Here is a 21087-nt window from a genome sequence, read left to right as displayed (position 1 = left end):
ACGAAAATCTTTACAGTTCTTCTATGAAAGCAAGACAAACAATTGATTAACTTGCTTGCTATATTTGTTTGGATGTTTGTAAACAACAGGTAGGTAGTTTATTTCAGTCTGTTTACTATTTACTGGAATATGATTGGACAATAAACATTAAATTCATTTCATGTCAATTCTTATTGTCCAATCAAATCCCAGTATATATTAAAACAGACAAAACTCCCTCTACCTATTGTTTGCAAACAACCAAGCAAACATAGCAAGCAAGTTGATCAATGTTTTGTTTTGCATGGTTTTATAGAAGAACTGTAAAGTAATTTAGCTATATAGAAGTTATATTGGAACGAATGGAAAACAACTGTCATATTCTTGACTTGGTACAGACATTTCCTGTATAAGATATGCTCATAGCCATAAGTTTGAAAAACTGCTAAAAGAGATATTATTAACTAATTCATGAAAAATTTATTAATTTAGCACTGTTGAATGATTCATATTTATTTGTGGGGTGCAAATTTTATTGATTTAATTTGTATAGACAAACAAAGATTGAAGATGTTCAACACACTATAAATTTATACATATAAATAATACATAGTATTGTTTGCAGAAGTAAGCAAATGCCTGAAAATATATTTTTCTACAAATCCACAAATAGTGGTAATAACGTAAATTAATGAATTCACAGGATTATTTTAAACATCACATCAATTATAATATATTGATACCTCTCTGGTCAGTTTAAAACATTGTATGTCATAACTGTAATGTCATTTTAACTAATAAAATACAAGGGAAACACACTTATAAACATACACATCAAACACACTTATAAACATACACATCAAACTATAATAGCATTATTTCTGAATTTTATTGTAAGGAAAGATGGGTTAAAATTTAAAAAAAAACACACACACAGATATATAAGAATTATATGTAAGTTGCAGTTATGAATTATTTTGTGTCTTTATTTCTTGTCAAAGGTCCTGAATTAATACCTTAGGTTTCATAATCACAAGTAAAGCCTCATTTACTCCATCACAAACTAAAATTAGGACTAAATAGATATAAGAAGATTTGGTATGAGTTCCAATGAGACAATTCTCCATTCTAGTCACAATTTATAAAAGAAAAATTATTATAGGGCAAAGTATGAAGCCTTGGCTCACACCGAACAGCAAGCAAGAAAGTGCCCAAAAAATAACTAGTAGTGTCAAACTATTCCAACGAGAAAACCAATGATCCAATCTATATAAAAAACAAGAAACAAGAAACACGTATAAATCACATCACCACTGAACATCAGGTTCTTGATAAAGAACACAAATATACTTGTTTCAAAGAATAATAATTACAATATTTTGTTTCAGCTGAATCAGATAGTACTGAAGATATCCCAATGATGGAAGAATCCACAGAACTTATTGAACCAGAAGTTGCCATAGCAACTGAAATCCCTCAGTGCATTGACACAAGTGACCTTCAAGAAATTGAACCCTCAGATGAAGAGACAATAGAGGATTTAGATGCTCCTCAAATTCCAGAAAATGATTTACTTCTCGATACTGAAGTGCTGCATATATCTAATGTTCAAACCGAGTCAGAATTAGTTGAAGAAGTTCAAGATTTAGACTCATTATCTAACGACAATAAACAAGATTCTTTAACAGAAGAGGTTAAAATTAAGGACAATACTACAAATGAAAGCTGTGATATTCCTAAAGAATTCCACGACAGTGATCATAAGTCGCTGAATGACGATGTATCGACTGATGTCGATGATACAAATTCTGACAGTGAAACAATATCAAATCAGCCAGATATAGAAACAGAAAGAAAAGAAGAAAGCAAATCTGAACAAACAACTGAAGAAAGTAGTGACAATGATTTTGAAAAAATTGAGAAATCAGAAATACCTAAATCAGATGAATCTGAAAAACATGAAGAAACACAGGATTCAAAATCCGAAAACATTTCAAATGAAACGGAAGAAAGTAAACAACAAATCCAAGAACAAAATGATAAATCTCAGGAAAATAAAACTGTCACTGAAAGTGAAAGTGAAAGTGAAAGTAGACTCAATGGTGAGAGTAGCAAAATATCTGATACAGAAAAGTCAGAAGCTGACAATAATGAAAACATAGAAAAAAGTACTGATGCAAATATTAGTGATAGCCAGACAATAGAACCTTCTTCATAGTCTTATGTCACATGATAGGGTCACATGCTGGTAATGTGTTTTGGTGCTTTTTATATGACACAAACTTTCTGTTGTTTGTCAATACCATTTTAAGCCTTGGTATGATATTTTTCCCCATTTTTCTGTTCTTGCTGAAAATGCTTCATTTAAGCCAAAACTCTTAACTTTAAGTCTGGTTTCCTTAAATTGAACATTTTCTTTGTTTAAACAACACAAATGCAGTTTTATTGACTTAAACTAAAGTTGTCAAAAAGATCTTCAGTACGATGAAATAAAAAAAAATTAAATAAAGAAAAAGCTTGCCATTAAGAATGGTTGAACAAAACGATTGCACCATACAAAATGTTTAATAGTATAACATAGTGCTACAAATCCATTTATTATTATAATATATATTCATTTCGTTTTTGAAAAGTGCTTAACAATTAACATTTGTAGATATTGAATTGGAAAATGTATTAAAAAATTGTCTCTATAATGAGTCTATCAGAAAAATCAGAAATAATACATGAGATCATAAAATGTTTCAACCTTGCTTGACAGTGTTGACAAACAAACAGACAAAATTAAATGAATTATCTCCCTTTTCCCAAAATAATGATTATTCCCCCCTTTTCCAAAATGATGATTATCTCCCTTTTTCCCAAAATAATGATTTATAAACAGAGCTTATGTGTTTCTACTGATGCAATAGTTGATCATGTGATAGATTTTATAAACACACGGATCAATCATACGCATGTCCTCATGAGGGACAGTTTTGTTACTGTTTTATAAAGTTTGAATTTCTGTAGCATGGTCATTATGTTTATCATATGTTTATTTATGTGTTAACAATTTTGACAATTATTTATCCATATGTATATTTGTATCATATGTACAATAGGAATTTCAGACTAGAGACTTTATTGTTATACTGTTTTAAAGTTTCTTAGAATTTACTCACTGTAAGCATTGTATGTGATTTATATGTCAGAGAAACTTTTTTTTATTTCTCTTAACTTTGAACATCAATTGTGAATTAAATTCACTTTAAAAAATAAATAAGTATAAATACCTTTTTTGATGAATAAAGTGCAGCAAATGAAGTTTTTGGGAGACTTGAAAATTTGGTCTGGTTTCTTTTGTTATTTCAAACTGAGAACATATTGATAACTGAAAGGTTACTTATTTTAAAGTTAAACCTAGCTTACCATTGTGATACTGACTTTCCATTTTGCTTTAAAAATATGATATCAGAGGTAGTGTAAAAGACTTTTTGTATCATACATGAAAGTAAACTCATTTTAAGGACTTTATTTTAGAATATGACAATTATAATTAAATAAAACGTTTTGGAGCATGTCCTTTTTGAAATTTTGTATCTTTAGGTTTTTTGTGCGTGATTTTATTAAACCACTGCTAATGATAATGAGTACTGGTAGTTTGTTTTAGACAAGTTGTACTGTATGTGATTATTGTTAATGTCTTTCATTTAAGGCCCAAACTTAGTTGAATGTTTTCTGTTGCAGTAGAACAAAGAACTGGTCTAAAGGTCAGCAAACAAATAATGATGGTTCTTTATGTATAAAGCATTTTGAAACTATTTGAAATTTACCAAAATAAAAATCTTGCAATAGGAAACATATTTTTTAGTGTAATGTTTTTTTTTATATATTCAAAGATTTAACCTAGTTATGGTTGTGTTTTGATTAATGGTATATCAAGTTATAATATTTTGCTACAATTTTTCGTTAATCTCTAACTTTTATTTATTTGTTTCATGGATGATTATTTGCTCGAAATGTCTGTTATATTTTCCTGAGGTTTGAGAAATGGAAAAGTAGTAATCAGAATTAAAAGTTTAAAGGTCAAATTACTTTCAAATATTTACATTTTTACTGGATGAAGAAAAAAAAGATTTTTTTTGGTGGATACCTGTTTTTGTGATTTTAACTAATTTTTCATAAAACATGTTAAAAGTGTATATTTAATTTGTACTTTGTTTAACACATTTAAACATGTAGTACTAAATTCAAACTACCAATCCACAAAAAACAGTATTCCTTGAAAAATTTGAATCAGCAATATATTTAGAATAATCTTTAATAGATCTAATCTTTGAACACCAGTTTTGACTACAAAATTTATGTTATTGAAAATATGTAGCACAGTATATTCTGAAGTTTTCTATTAGTTTTAATTAAATTATTTTTATAACTTTGAAATTTTCAACTATTTGAAAAGGATATATTTTATATATATATTAAAACAAAACAAAGCATTATATCAGATTGAAGCTATTGAGAATACAAATTATTTGGTACATCATGATAGTTTATTGACATGGGAGGCACAACCTCTCAAACTTTTTTTTAAGAGTGAGTTAATCATCCATTAATTGTGCAATATGTGACCAAACTTTATACATCATTATTCTATCATTACATCAACACTACAGGGAACACCTGTTTATAATACACAGGTATTGCATTGGACAGATGGTTTCGTTTCTGATACAGTTTGACTTGTTGTAATTCATTTAATGTTGATTATGAATTACTAAATATGCTGAAATTATGTTGATTTTTTTTATTCATTTAATAGTGCATAGTATGAAAGCTTTGATAATTAACCCTTACCATTAGCCTTGAACAAACAATATAATCTAGTTCTTTATATTATGTTAACTGGAATAGCTCTATACCTTTAGCTAGAATGTATAGTTAAGGCAAAGGTTTCATACTTTAAAAACAAGTACTTAACATCCTTTAACAAAATAAAAAATAAAAATTATATTTCCCCTATATAACGTTGGTTTTACCTTTTTCTTAAAACTATTTCATAAGAGAAATGTTTTTTGAGCTTTTTTCCAGTCAGTATTTTGACTTATTCAAACAGCTTTTTTCCAGTCAGTATTTTGACTTTTTCAAACATTCTTACTTTAATTGATTCTCCAGTCGTTTGATTGGTTAAAGAAATGTTCAAGTGTAAATTTTTGCTGCTGTTAGGTGTTAAAAGTAGGATATGACTAAGTTCTACTCAAATATGACTAAATGTCTTCTCAAATATATATTGAAAGATCTACTCAAATATATGACTAAATGTCTTCTCAAATATATATTGAAAGATCTACTCAAATATATGACTAAAGGTCTTCTCTGATGATGCAAGGTTAAATAATGTATATGATTTGTTAGACGTCTCTCTTTGTACAGTTGTATATAGAAATAATATTATTGTACAGACAAAGAAATAATGGAAAAATAAAATACAAATATTAAGTAAAACAGGCTTTTTATTGATATTTAGAATTATGAAGGAGAAATCCATTGATTAGATATAAGAAGATGTGGTATGAGTGCCAATGAGAAAACTCTCTATATGATCAAAATCACAATTAAAAAGTAAACCAGTATAGATAGATTAAAGTACGGTCTTAAACACTGATCCTTGCCTCACACCGAACATTAAACTGTTTACTGTAGATTGGTTTACGTCTACAGAGTTTTAATTTTCTTGATTTCAATTGCATAAATGTTTGCAAGCTTTTATTTTTGTGCCTTTTTGTAAATAATATTAAGTAGGTGGTCTAGTTTTAGTGTGTATTTCCTGCTTCTCTGTTCAGCATGAGTAATAGTGAAGACAACTGTCACAGGTTTTGGTCATCTCACAGTCAGAATAAGAAGACAGGGTAAGGTGATACATTTTTTGTGAACTGGCACATTAAAAATCTGATTTAGCCTATCTATCTACAGTCTTCTTTTCTATGAAACGATTTATGACTTTTGAACAGAAGTATAATACTGTTGCTTTTATTTAGTCCCTTTTCACAGAACACATTTTTTATTGGAAGCAAAACACGAAAAGGTTGGAATGTATCAAATAACGTGCCAACAAAGCAAAATAGTGCAAACTGCTCCGTGAGTCCTTGACTAAACAATACTTGTAAAAGATTTTAGTCCTAAAGTGCTCCCGTTAACATTAACACATTTGTACTAAAACATGTATATTTAATAAATAGTAATGATAAACCTAGAATTTGATAACAAGTGTACTGTAATAAACAAGAGACAACCTTGAGACTTGTCTGAAAAATATGCAAATTTTAAGTTTGACAAACATCGGACTTATCCATTCATTTGATGTTTTTGTGCTTTTAATTTTGACATTTGCTTAGGGACTGGCCAACTTAAATAATTCCAACTCTTGGTCAGAGCTTCACTCTAGTCATCTTGAAATCTAAGCAGCGAATAATAGATAAAAGAAACTACCAGTACAATATTAGCAATAATGATCAGTATTATACAGTATTAAAGAACGCTCCGTGCCATAAAAAGCAGGCTCGGATCAACAAGTAAAATAACAAAACTACCTAACTCCAAGGAAAATTTTAAACGGTAAGCCCTGTATCAATTGGCAAAATCATAAGCTCAAATACACCAAAAGAATGGATAAAAACTGTCATAATCCTGTCTTGGTAAAAAAATGGTGGATTAAATTTGATATTATAGCTATCAAAACCTCTCACTTGTATGACAGTCGCATATAATTCCATTATGTTGACAACGATGTGTGAACATAACAAACAGACATTATAAGTAAAAATGTCAAAAATATGTTTACAGCAATCAACATGGTGTTAAAATCTTAATCACTATTAAAACAAGCAAATATGCCAACAAAGATACTAGTGATCAAAAGGCATACAGACCAAGCACATTAGCAAAAACAAGAAAAGAATACATTAACCATATCAAAATAAGTCAATGACGTTATGTGTAAGTACCTGAGTACCTGAGTTACCTGAGTTGGTCGATTATAAAGGGAATGACCGAAGCATGAATGGAGCGGGACTCACTTATGAAAACCCGCCACTGCAAAATCTATGTAGCAGCTGCAAGCGCTTGAATACCGAAAAAGTTTGGAAAAATTATCCCATATACAGGTGAAGTTTGTATATTGCTACTAAGGTCCGGAAAATTGATAATTACAAACATTTAATCGTTTCGGTTGTCATAGGTTCGGGTACGGAGATAACCGCTTATTTCAAACTCGAAGTATAAGTCTAAAAATGAGACAGAGAAAGAAGTTCTGATGTTTTCTAAGTCCTCAATGATATATTGATAGAACCCTATCAGAGAATTGACTGTTGATATGAAACACATCAATAATTTTTCTTCAGCAATTTCAACAAACAGTACAGGAAGACTCAATCTTGTTTTTCTGCATTTGAAAGCAGAACATCAAAGGTAAATTCAGGTTTTTTTTTCAGACTATGAATGATCGAATTTGTGTTTATCGATTAAAATACCAGACAACTTATATGTATCTATTAAGTCTAATTTGTCTTTCCTCACGTGTTATTTGCACCTGTTCGACTTTCCCATGCCTTTTTGATTTTCGTTAAGACATTGTTTAATCTAAAGTTATGTTATTTATAAATAAGTTATAAACTGCTATAACAGTACCTATTGCAAAGTTGTTGAAAACATATCAGATAGGTTATGAAAATAAAAATTAATATATGACTTTAAAAAACGTTCTTTTTCTGGATTTGCCATCATTAGAAACGCTAACACCACAAAAATTTAAAGCTAAAAATGGAAAACTATACCTAAACACGCGGATAACTTCAAATCATTATAAACGTTTTTCTGAATTATGCCATCATCAAGAATGTTCACGCTTCAAATATGAAAAGCAAATGTTGTATAACTACTTACGTGGATAACTTTATCACTAATAGGAGTCGAAAGAATAACCAAGTTTATTCAAGGTCAACGTTGCCTGAGTGAGTAGGCACCTACCTTAGTTTTTCTAAATCATCAACGGAAATTTGTTAGATAAAGTATATTATAAATCAAATCAGTAACCGTAGTTTCAAAATTTCAAGAATTTCTTCCACTTCTTATATCGGACGAGGAATGAACTTGTGTTAAAATAAGCATATGGTAATTCCTGCTTTCCTTTTGCTGTGCATAATCTGAAGGCTTTGTCACTTCACAAAAGTTTTACAAAAAAGCATCAAGAATCAACGTTACAGAGCGATACATTTTTTATTATTTTAGTTAAAGGTGTGAGTGTTAAGCAAGTGCAGTTAAAAGAAAATTATAATCACCATCCAAATCGTGTTTTTTTTTTGGAATGTGTCATAAAGTTGAAATAAAATAGTCACCTACTTAAATATTTTTATTGTCTATAGGATGCTATTTCTGAAACTTGCTAATTCAAGAAGGCTGCAATTCTTTTTATATCGACATTGAGTTAGTTATGCTTGCGCTAGACAGTCTATGATTTCGTAAATTATTATTTTCACCTAGTAAATGGAAAATAATAATATTTACTTATTTTCATGAAGTTTTCCTGAATGAAAACAATGAATGTTTATGAGCTGCAATAAAATAACATATAACAGATCATAACAAGTTGTTGTTGAAGGATAGGAAATCTTTTATCTTAGGTAATACAGGACTAAAGTGAATACTATTTAACATTTTCTTTTCTGGACTTCCTCCACTATTTTCGTTTTGAAACATATGTTGTTCTTGCATGAAGATTCGTTTGAACTAAAAAATATTTTTAACAGTGTTTTTGGTTGTTGTTTAGATAACACATGCTTCCTGAATTTTTTATTCCCACAAATATATGATACACTCTCAAATGCGCCAAGCCCAAATAACGTGCCTTCATGGCCTTAACGTGGTCATTTCGCTCACACGTGTACTTATAGTTACATATCGCCTAAGCGTGTCTAATTTCACTTCCCGCAAGTATGTACGCACTATATATTTGCCAAATTACATCTTAAATTTAAGCGCTAAATTGTCCACTGTGAGATCAGTAACGTTGTCTGTCTTCTAATAATATTGCAAAAAAGTAAGATAAGAAAAAAAACCACAAGGAAAATCCAAAACGGAAAGTTAATAATCAGACGGCAACATCAAAAGTTGAAACACATCAAACGAATATATAAAAACTGTCACTTTCCTGACTTGGTACAAGCATTTATTTTCTTATGTAGCAAATGGAAGATTAAAACCTGGTATCATATAACTAGCTAAACCTATCATTTGTTTGACAGTCGCTTATAATTCCATTATATTGACAACAATGTGCGAATTAAGAAAATAGGCAAACATGTCTTTTTTTTAACATATTGTTTTTCAAATATTTAGCTTTGAGCGTTCTTGTTAAATGTCAATTCCAAAAATGGTTTCGAAGGCACGAAATTTATACGTGTAAGGGATATAGCTACGATACTGTTGTCAGGTCATTAAAGATTGCATATTTTAGCGTTATTATTGATTCACTTATAGGGTCTTTGCATCGGAACTAAACACATTTGCTATTAATAAACCAGTTGTTGGCATGACACGGGTTATGTTCTTCTCATATATGTTATGATGGTATGATACTAAACCCCTCACAGGGAGGATTGTGCCTGATATTCATATGATGAAGACATAATTTTTCAATCAGTTTAATTGAAGTCCGGAGCTGGCATGTCAGTTAACTGCTAGTAGTCTGATGTTATTTATGTATTATTGTCATTTTGTTTATTTTCTTTGGTTACATCTTCTGATATCAGACTCGGACTTCTCTTGAACTGAATTTTAATGTGCGTATTGTTATGCGTTTACTTTTCTGCATTGGCTAGAGGTATAGGAGGAAGGTTGAGATCTCACAAACATGTATAACCCCGCCGCATTTTTGCGCCTGTCCCAAGTCAGGAGCCTCTGGCCTTTGTTAGTCTTGTATTATTTTAACTTTTAGTTTCTTGTGTACAATTTGGAGTTTAGTGTGGTGTTCATTATCACTGAACCAGTATATATTTGTTTAGGGGTCAGCTGAAGGACGCCTCTGGATGCGAAAATTTCTCGTTGCATTGAAGACCTGTTGGTGACCTTCTGCTGTTGTCTACTCTATGATCGGGTTGTTGTCTCTTTGGCACATTCCCCATTTCCATTCTCAATTTTGTCTTTTCATTTTTTGTTATTGTTATTACTTGAATATTCAGGTAAAGAACCTGATAATACATTTTCAAATAAAGAATTACAGAAAACATCAATGACTTAACGTTTACAGGGAAAATATTTAAACAGGGATACTTATAAAGATGAAATAGTTCACTTTTACACACAATCACACGGAAAATATATTTGCTGTATTCAGCAGTGGCTTCTGTAGAAAAGGAGGAGGGGTATGATGCGTAGAACGCAGTACTGTACACAATCAAGAATGAGATAACTACATTTAGTTTTTAATCAAACATATATCAAATTAGAATAAAATTGGAAGGATAGCCAATTGATTATCAAAAAGTTTGGTCCATCTCCTGATCATTACAAAAATCATTACTGACACTCACTAGGAGATGCATTTGCAGATATATAGTCCTTCCTTATTTGGAGTTCTCAATTAACAATTTTCATTGTCATTCAGGTGTCTCGAACTTTGACTCCTTCCCTTCAAAAACGAAGAATATTGGCTTATATTTTTAAACAAACAACAACTTTATTCTGCTTTTACAACAAAAATCTGAAATGCGAATGTCTTTTCATAGACAAATACAATCCCTTGTATGCTTATTTGCATTAAATCGCAGATTTGAGAAAATTTGAAATTTACACAGTTAATGAAAGCAAGTCTGATGATCTATTACAGGTATCATCAGCCCAGTAGTCAACACTTCGGTGTTGACATGAATATCAATTATATGGTTTGTTTTTTTTGTTATAAATTTCCTGTAACAAAACTTTGTATTTTTCTAACAACTAAGGATTTTCTTATCCCAGGAATAGATTATCTTAGCCGCATTTGGCACAACTGTTTTTTTTTTATGGAATTTTGGGTCCCCAATGCTCTTCAACTGTGTACTTGTTTGGTTTTATAACTATTTTGATCTGAGCGTCACTTTTATGTAGACAAAACGCGCGTCTAGCGTATTAAACTATAACCCTGGTACCTTTGATAACTATTTGCAGTTACTTGTCTGAATATGTTTTAAACAATGACTCATGTTAAACGCGTCTAGCTTATTAAATTATAATCCTGGTACCTTTGATAACTATTTGCAGTTACTTGTCTGAATATGTTTTAAACAATCATCTAGTCCTTACATTCTGTACCAATGACTGCTATTGAAAATATTTGATATTTCTATGCCTTTCATTTCTATTCTAAAATGCGTAATGGAACGATCGACTATACCATTTCATTAAAAAGCTTTTTCTAATTAAATGTGAATCGTTGATATACATTTCTTGGTTTAGGTCATGCAGAATCTAACTTTGTGAAGAACCCCACTAATTGCGACTCTAAATAGACCGACGATTGATGTTTCAAAACTTGTCGACAGTATATTTGTTGAGTTTTGTTGATTGATAAGTAAACATATGGTCTGTATTACAATAAGTGGTAGTACTAATTGCGAACCCCTTCTTGCCGACTTGCAATGTTATTTTATTTCACTTTCAGATATATTGATGCTGTTTGTCTCTCAGTAACACACATGACAGTGAATGCGTGTATATTATATCTTGTATATCACAGTACATTTTAAAGGAAGGATACCACCAAAAACTTCCTGGATATTGACAACTTTACAATTGCCAGTAAAATGTCAATAATGTTAATAATCAGAATTTTGTCGCGTAGAAAAATAAAAATTTAACTTAACTTAGCAGACATACTGAGTTTGGTGCATAAAAAGAGAAATAAAAAGAATATGAAAGAGGTTATATATCATCAAAAAACATTTGCTTAACTCAAAAACGGTTTTGCGTCGGTGGTGTAGGGATGTTTGCTTAAATCTGATTGTCTATTATATACGATGATATTTCTGAAACTTGTTAAACATGTTAATTCAAGTAGGCAGCAATTTTTGTTTATGCCGCCTTCGAGATATTTATACACACAGAATGAGTTGACTAATTATTTTCGTCTACTTTTGTCATGTAAATTTAAAACCAATATTCTAATGCAATTATGTTGTAACAATTGTTCTGATTGGATGACAGCAAGCGTAAAATTCTCTATCTCCTTGTCTGTAACTAAGGAAGCCGACATTTTGAATTTCGCAATGTATTGACATGTTATTTCTACAATAATAAACACAAAACTCACTTGTTGCGCCTAAAAATCTTCTTTTTATCAAATTTTATTACATTCTGAAGCGGCACAGAAGCCAGAAAACGCACGGTGTTTATGTTTGACGCCGGAAGCATACCTATGACGTCACCTAGTGTAGGGACCAAAGAAGATAACATCTTTTCGCGGAATTTTCTTTAATGAAGGTTTTACACTGAAATGATGATTAAAATTTAATTATGAACTTGTTTTGCATTAGAATAGAGATAACTGTATTGTATTTGAAGCTTTGCGGACGTCCATCGGTAGTTTTACTGTCGCAAATACCCGTTTACCTGTCTCCGCTCCGCGTCGCCAGGTAAACTAAATTTGCGACAGTAAAACTACCGATGGACGTCCTTAAAGCTTCAAATACAATACAGTTATCTCTTAAATCAATTTTGATTTATTTTTGCGAAGTTTAGGTGTTTAAAATCTATTTTCTGGTGTTTACTACTCATTTTATTTATTGCGACCATCACACTTATCAAATATTCCACAGATAATTCGAACAAGAAAAACGAATAAAGCAAATTATCGTAAAAGGTGTACAATGGGAATGAAAGCAAGGCATGTATATTAATTGTAATACAATTAAGAGATAACTGTATTGTATTTGAAGCTTTAAGGACGTCCATCGGTAGTTTTACTGTCGCAAATTTAGTTTACCTGGCGACGCGGAGCGGAGACAGGTAAACGGGTATTTGCGACAGTAAAACTACCGATGGACGTCCGCAAAGCTTCAAATACAATACAGTTATCTCTATTCTAATGCAAAACAAGTTCATAATTAAATTTTAATCATCATTTCAGTGTAAAACCTTCATTAAAGAAAATTCCGCGAAAAGATGTTATCTTCTTTGGTCCCTACACTAGGTGACGTCATAGGTATGCTTTCGGCGTCAAACATAAACACCGTGCGTTTTCTGGCTTCTGTGCTGCTTCAGAATGTAATAAAATTTGATAAAAGGAAGATTTTTAGGCGCAACAAGTGAGTTTTGTGTTTATTATTGTAGAAATAACATATCAATACATTGCGAAATTCAAAATGTCGGCTTCCTTAGTTACAGACAAGGAGATAGAGAATTTTACGCTTGCTGTCATCCAATCAGAACAATTGTTACAACATAATTGCATTAGAATATACTATACCAGGTAATCTTTTATGAGCTGAAAGGAAAGGCTCATTGTTGGAACTAATAATGAAATGCTTTGTAAATCACCAAAACACCTCATCTTATAAATGTAACACTAGACAGGCTGATGCACTGATAGGTCAGGAAAACATAAGTGCAAGTGCTTGAAATTTCATTTATTTGACAGTTAAGAAATTTTAGATTCATGTCAATTTTTGGATAGGTAGGAAATCATTTATGTGAGGCAATTTTAACAAACTTTACTAAAATTGTCCGTTTATAAATTTTGAAATTATTATAAAACTAAGGTTTTCAACTCCCTCAGGCAAAGTTGGCTTAGATGAATTTGACTATTTATTCTATGTATTTTTGACATACAGCTCTTCAACGATTTTCGGTACTTATCCATCTTCGGATTTCAAATGTTTGGCTTTGTGCGTTCCTGATGAAGGTAAATCCAGAAAAGCGCTTCAGACGCAATGAATTATTAAACGTGTTGTTTTCTATATTTTTAAAACAAATTTGAATTTCCTAGTTGTCTGTTCTAGACATTTTCCAATCTGTTTTTTTCAACCAACTTTCCTCTTGAAAAGGGAATGAAAAAGCCATATGCTTAGCTGTTTTCACCAACTATACTAGAGTTTGCATACAAATAATATATGGCGCTCGAATCGAAATAGTTAAACGGCTATATCAAGCACGATATTAACAGCATGACTAGCCACAGAGTAAACAAGACAAAAAATATGCTAAATACGTCGGCTATGACTGTCAATGTCTATGAATAGATTCTTCTAACTGATTCTATTTAACAAAAATGCAATGAACAGAAAATTATCATGTCAATGATATTTCATGTCAGCACGAAATGCTAACTCTTAGCGGTCAATACCAATGGACGAAACACCAACCAATAGTAGATGATAAGCTGCTACTGCGATGATGTCTTTCCCTCATATATCAAAATGACAAGAAGCAAGTCAAATCTTAACGAGCAAGATTTTTTTTCTGATATGAAGGATCAAATAATTTCGATTTTTTTGTTATCTGCCTATCTTACCTCATGGTTGATATTAACCGGGATATTTACCGAACATATAGCATTAGAAGCAGTAAAAAAACCAATCAAGGCCATATCGAGAAGTAAATTTAATCGTTCGATTTGTATTTTTAATTATCCTTACAAGTTATGAAGAATGACAAAGATTTGGACAGTTATACTGATATGGATACAAGAAAGAGAGTTTTAAACATTTTAAAGAGCATATAAACATTTACATTAGTTGAGACTAAATCGAAATCCTGGAACATCTGCAATTATCGGTATTCATTGACCAGCAATCCATCAGCAATGATGCCGACCAAATGGTAGACATCATTTGGACTAACATTTCATCGACAGTTGTGCCGACCTTGTGTGTAGCAAATCAAATAAAATTTTAATCTATATTTATTTGTTTTTTTATGCGATACATATTTTGTTAAATAGGCATTTTACATATCAGATAAAAGTTAATGTGATAGTCACTAATTTTATTCTAGTCATTGCAGTTTATTTAACAGCTGATCGTTTATTTTGAACAATCTTTCTGATTCCACTTGTCGGAATTGAGAACACTAGATTATATATTAATTTAATTTATTTCAAAAGAAAGCCAGTCTTAGATTGTAACACGGCAGTTTTTGTTCTGACTATGCGTTTGGTACTATGTAAGCGTGTATCAATTGTAAATGTATACGGGGAAGCGGAAAATAGTATACAAAATGGGTAATATTCATAAAACATTAACAGCTCAATACGACATAATTTCAATATATTAACTGTTATCTGCACATGCTGATAATTTACCAAGGGACTCTCCGCTTTGAATTCGTTTTTGAAGTTCGGTATTTTTGTTAATTTACTGTTTCATTTTTTAAACAAATATTAATTGATGAATAGAACTTCACATAAGATATCTGTATCCTTTATTACAGAGAAGATAGTAAAAAAAACCAAATTTCAAACTTATGGCACTATTTCGGATTTACATTTGTATAATAACGTACATCGGTATTAACTAAGTGCAATATATGAAGATAACACTGTATAAAACTATCAGAAGTTTTAAACACCTTATCTTTTTTTTTGTTTAAATTGAAATATTTGATTCTGTGTGTGTTTTAGATAACCATGTTCACAGCTATTTAAAGTGTTAAGAAAATATAGGTGCAAATATCATTTATTTTGTTTAAATTTGTTTTACTTTTAAATGGCATTCACAACCTTTGATTATTAAAAGGAAATCAAATTAAGTTTACAATTAAGCAAATCAATATCTGTCGTACAATAACTAAGAACCTAAGGATCCAACTGCATCAGGTAAAGTTGACCTATTTGAATTTGTCCTACGTTTTATGTCCCTGTGTGTTACATCTCACTACGATTCTACGTATGGGTCATTATAAAAAAAACCATGCAAAACCACGTCATTAGGTGTGTTTAAGTCAAAAGACATGAAAATATATCAAAATGTATCAAAATAACACTTGCATATATTAGATATGATTTTTTTGTGATACACCATATACAGTTTACAATATGAAATGTGATAAAAACATCTTTAATGTTTTCTTAAACCCTTGGATATAGCCAGAATCAACTGTTATTTTTTTTTACTATAAATCCTTTCAGACCTGAAATAGGACTATTATTCATATCATTGGTTTTTAGGATTTATAATTTTTTTATTGCATTTTGATACATACAAACATTCTTTAATGATTTTGGAGGTGTATGTTGGTTTTATAATAAAAATTTTCACCAAAAGGAAAAGTTTCTTTTTTAAATGGTGAAACCAAAATACAAATTGGTAGGGTAAGAGTTATCTTTCTCAAGATTTCAGCATTTGCATTAGTTTCTCCTTGAGCAATTATACATGTAAGCATATTATGCAAAAGAAAACAAACATTTATGTTAAACATTTAGTGAAAAATATCTTAAAAGTAAGTAAAAGCTATATCATAAATGAAAATAGTGTCCATGGTGTACCCTTATGAAAATCATTTTTTGAAAAAGTTTCCTGAACTTTGAATTATGAAATATATTAATTATAGAAACATGCACCAGTAACAACATATAATAAGGGGAATGGAGCACGAATTTCGTGACGAATTCTTAAAATACACCTTAAATCATTGGTGTTTCTGTCAATGGTGAGACCATTTTGATAGAAAAAAACAACCATTGACCAGTTTAGTAACACCACTGAATATATCATGACAATCAACATTGTTTGTGTTTCTTTCATGTTTAACAAGCGAAACATCATATTATTTAAGGTAGATTCATGGTATACCGCCATCTTGGATTGTACAATCACAGTACAAAATCCGTCTAGTTATTTGCCCAAATCAGCAAATTTGGAAACAGATTTGCAATTTAATGGTTAGATTGTTTATTTATATAAAGAAAACTTGTTAATTTATTGTATTATATAAAATATTTTAACAAATAACAAACTTTTTGGTTTTAAAAATCATTTTTTTCAAATGAGCCATTTAAGGGGAGATAACTCTTTTAGTACAAAATTTATACTGGGCTAATAGGGAAATTTTTTATTTTTACTTTGGCAAATAAACAAGTTCGGTGACACCATGTTTTCTTTTTATTTTCTTAAAACATATTATGAAACCTATCTTCTCACAATTTATTTCAAAAGTCTGTCTCATAGAACTTTTTTTATACACACTAATGTGTTTTTTCATGAACAAACTAACCAAATTTAGGCAATGTTCAACGACTCATAGCTTGAAAAATAGCACGGTGACCCATACTTTTTATTATATTTTTGAAAAAAGCATAGTAAAATTTTCATTTTGGTAAATTATAAGAAAATTCTGTCTCAAAAAACATTTACTTATGATCTACCTTAATGAAAAACAATACTTATTTAAAGAAAGGCAACAGTAGTATATCGCTGTTCAAAACTCATACATCTATGGACAAAAAACAAAATCGGGGTAACAAACTAAAACTGAGGGAAACGCATTAAATATTAGAGGAGAACAACGACACAACATTAAAATGTAACACACACAGCAACGGACTAATCATTAGACAACATCCGATGAGAATAACCAATATAACATCAAAACCAAATACATGAATTTGGGATAGAAAAGTACCGTGACACGTCTTATAGTAATGTGAATTCACACTCAAAAATAGGAGAAAACAAACGACACAACGGAAACACAACGTAAAAATGTTACAAACACAGAAACGAACTATGATATAACAATGGCCATTTTCCTGACTTGGTACAGGACATTTTAAAGAAAAAAAATGGTGGGTTGAACCTGGTTTTGTGGCATGCCAAACCTCGCACTTTGATGGCATTGTTAAATATAACATTAAAATGACAACATGATAATACAGGACTACAATACAACTAAATAGCAGAACGTATTAGGCATAGAAACACATGAATAATAGATAACAAAAGGCATCAGGTTTAAAATTCATTACGTCAAAAACGCGCCTCGTCCAAACAAGACTTACTAGTGACGCCCAGATATAAAAGTTCGAAAGTAAAAAAAGGGGGGACAAAGTTGTACAGCTCTGAGAATCAAAAGTTGAAAAAGGTTGTGCCAAATACGGCTAGGTTTTTTTTGCTTGTGATAAGAACATCCTTATTATACAGAACAATTTATGCTATTGCAAACAGTAAATTTTATCAAATGAATATAAAAGATTTACATGATCAAACTGACGTTAACTAATTAAAGAAAACAAAACCATAATACATAATGCATTGAAGACCAACACAGAAAATAGACACACCCGACTCAGTGACAAACCAGGCCTGAACGCAAAAAGTCATAACCATGACGTCACATACGAAGTGTTGAAAAGGTACAATATTACGTCATTCAGACATTTGAATTTATGAAACAGCACAAATATGACGTCATATTTGAAAAGTTATTTCTAAAAAAATAAGATAGAAATAGGATTGAAATAAGATTATAATAGAACTAAATACTGATATTACATTTAAACACAATGCACATGGCAAGACTTATCAATAGCAATTAACTATATTATATATATGTCCGGTTTGTATTGAATCTAACTTCAAACATAAAAATCGTATAGATTACGTTGAACAAAATCAAAACTAATAAATGAAGGCGGTGATTAAGTTTCTTTACCATAACACATGAATTTAATAGAAAAGACGTCAAACAATTTGACAAAATCCGATGAAAATTACAAATATAACATCAAACTAAATACATGAATTTGGGATAAATAAGTACTGTAACACGTCTTATAGTAATGCGAATTCACACTCATCAAAACAGTCACAATCGGGAATAAGTCACGTTCGGTAATTAAAAGATTAGACGACGTAATGACAAACCACAATCGACCATGTGGTAAAAATGTCCTTAGCTAGTTTAGTCAAAGACACATCATATGGATCAACTAATTCGTGATGGTGTCCATAAAATTTACGGAGTGTCAATTTTAATCTGTCCTCCTCATAACTTTGTTGAAGCAGTTTCTGTGTAAGGAGCACACTTCTGTATATGAAGTCCGTATAGTGTGAACATGCACGAGAATAACGTATCAATTGTGATATGTAAACACCATACGAAGGGGCAGAGGTTATGTTACAATCCCCTTCCCTTTCCTGAATGTGACCTACCGAATTAGACTATTTACCGGATTTGTTATCACATAAGCAACACGACGGGTGCCGCATGTGGAGCAGGATCTGCTTACCCTTCCGGAGCACCTGAGATTACCCCTAGTTTTTTTTATGGGGTTCGTGTTGTTTATTCTTTAGTTTTCTATGTTGTGTCGTGTGTGCTGTTGTTTGTTTGTCTTTTTCATTTTTAGCCATGGCGTTGTCAGTTTGTTTTAGATTTATGAGTTTGACTGTCCCTTTGGTGTCTTTCGCCCCTCTTTTACTGCTGAGAAATGAGAAATTGATAATTGGGAAGTTGAAATCGTCCCGTTTATCATAGATTTTCGTGTGGAGTCGTCCATCTGCGTCAATATTGAGGAAAAGATCAAGGTATGAAGCAGTCCTTCTAGTATCAGTAGTATCCTTAATTTCAAGTTCGCTGGGATATATGAGATGTAAGTATTGGCTGAAATATGTGTTATTCAATGATAGAACATCATCAATATATCGGAAAGTAAAATTAAAGAATTTCGCAAGGTGTTTTTTTCTTTTTTGTCTTTTAGAAGGTTCTGAATGAATTCTGCTTCATACGAGTACAAAAACAAATCGGCCAGTAGGGATGCACAATTAGTACCCATTGGAATACCGACTGTCTGTTGAAACATATATCCTACAAACTCAACCAATATATTGTCGATCAAAAAGTCCAGCATTTTGATAATATCATCTTCAGTATATTTTCTTGAAGATTCAGTGTACTTCTTGACAAAATATGAATTAGTGAAACCCAAAACCAAAAAATTGTATCTACGATTCCCATTTTTATAGAAAAGGCGCTGTTTTATGAGATGGTGAAGTCGATCTTTCAACTGAGCATGGGGAATAGTAGTGTATAGCGTAAAAAAATCAAAAGTCTTTATGTTGCTGCAAAATTGCAAAGATTGTGATCGAAGATTAAGCAGTAGATCTTTCGAATTTTTGAGAATCCACACCTGGTTAACACCACTGGTAGAATATATCTCATAACAATACTTTTGAAGCCCATCTTTAACTGTAGAAAGAATAGTAGTCAGTACTTTAGAAAGATGTTTAGTCGAACATTTTGAAGAACCAGCTATGTATCGTTCTTTATATGGAGTTTTGTGTAATTAAGGTATCCAGTATAAGGAAGGTAATTTTTCTTCGTTTTCTTTGATGTTGATACCAAAAGAAAGAAGGACAGATTTATAATTTTGTAAAATTTCGTCCTTGGTAAATGATGTTAAAGAATATGTAGGGTTACCAGTAGTTTTATTTATTCCAAGCTCTGTTGTGAGACATTGTAAATAATGTTTTTTTTACATATGAAGACAATATTATTGGAGGCTTTATCTGCTGGAACAACGACGTATTTGTCATGCAAAGAGGATAAAGCATCCACAACATCCGGATTCTTGAAAGGGTTAGTAACTCTTGTACTCATATTACATCGTAGTTTTTGTATGCGCCTCTGAATGCATGATCGAATAGCTTTGATTCATTCAGACAAAGTGTCCAGTTCCGGTTCGTCTGGTTCGCGCTTTACCCATTTTCTTGCATAGTTTTTAACAATGTTTTAACAATATCATGTATTACATATACAAAGTTTTCACAAACTGATGTACGCTGGTAACACCAATGACGCTATTTAGTAACACTATTGACATTTTTAGTTATTGATGCTATGTAATATATAATTTGAAAATATTTAGCCTAAGAATTATTTTTTCATCTTTTTGTTTTGCTTGGTGTTCTTGACTTTGTGTTCAGTACTTAGTAAAATTAAAATTTGATATGTGATGTCAATGGTGATACTTTTGTGTCATTGGAGTTACTGAAGGGTCAGTGGTGTTACTATATAAAAATTTGACATTTTTTAAATTTTTATTCATAAATAAAAGTGTTTTTAGGTCGTATACGAAGGATTAGGTATATTTTTATCATTTAA

The 21087-nt window shown here is 31.0% G+C and overlaps 1 protein-coding gene across 50 annotated transcripts in view; it reads left to right on the top strand.

The window, feature by feature from the left end:
- LOC139524583 (rho guanine nucleotide exchange factor 11-like) overlaps positions 1-5466 on the top strand; it is a 126365-nt gene extending 120899 nt beyond the window's left edge. For all 50 annotated transcript variants that reach the window (XM_071319481.1, XM_071319474.1, XM_071319501.1 and 47 more), the window contains one exon: positions 1368-5466. In XM_071319481.1, the coding sequence (XP_071175582.1) occupies positions 1368-2197 (830 nt within the window). In that variant the 3' untranslated portion in view covers positions 2198-5466. The remainder of the gene's footprint in view (positions 1-1367) is intronic.
- Positions 5467-21087: the final 15621 nt, after the last annotated feature.

This window comes from Mytilus edulis, chromosome 5 (assembly GCF_963676685.1).
Source record: "Mytilus edulis chromosome 5, xbMytEdul2.2, whole genome shotgun sequence".
Classification (NCBI taxonomy): Eukaryota; Metazoa; Mollusca; class Bivalvia; order Mytilida; family Mytilidae; genus Mytilus; species Mytilus edulis.
The sequence above is the reverse complement of the archived record's forward strand: the minus strand, read 5'-3'. Positions and strand labels throughout refer to the sequence as shown.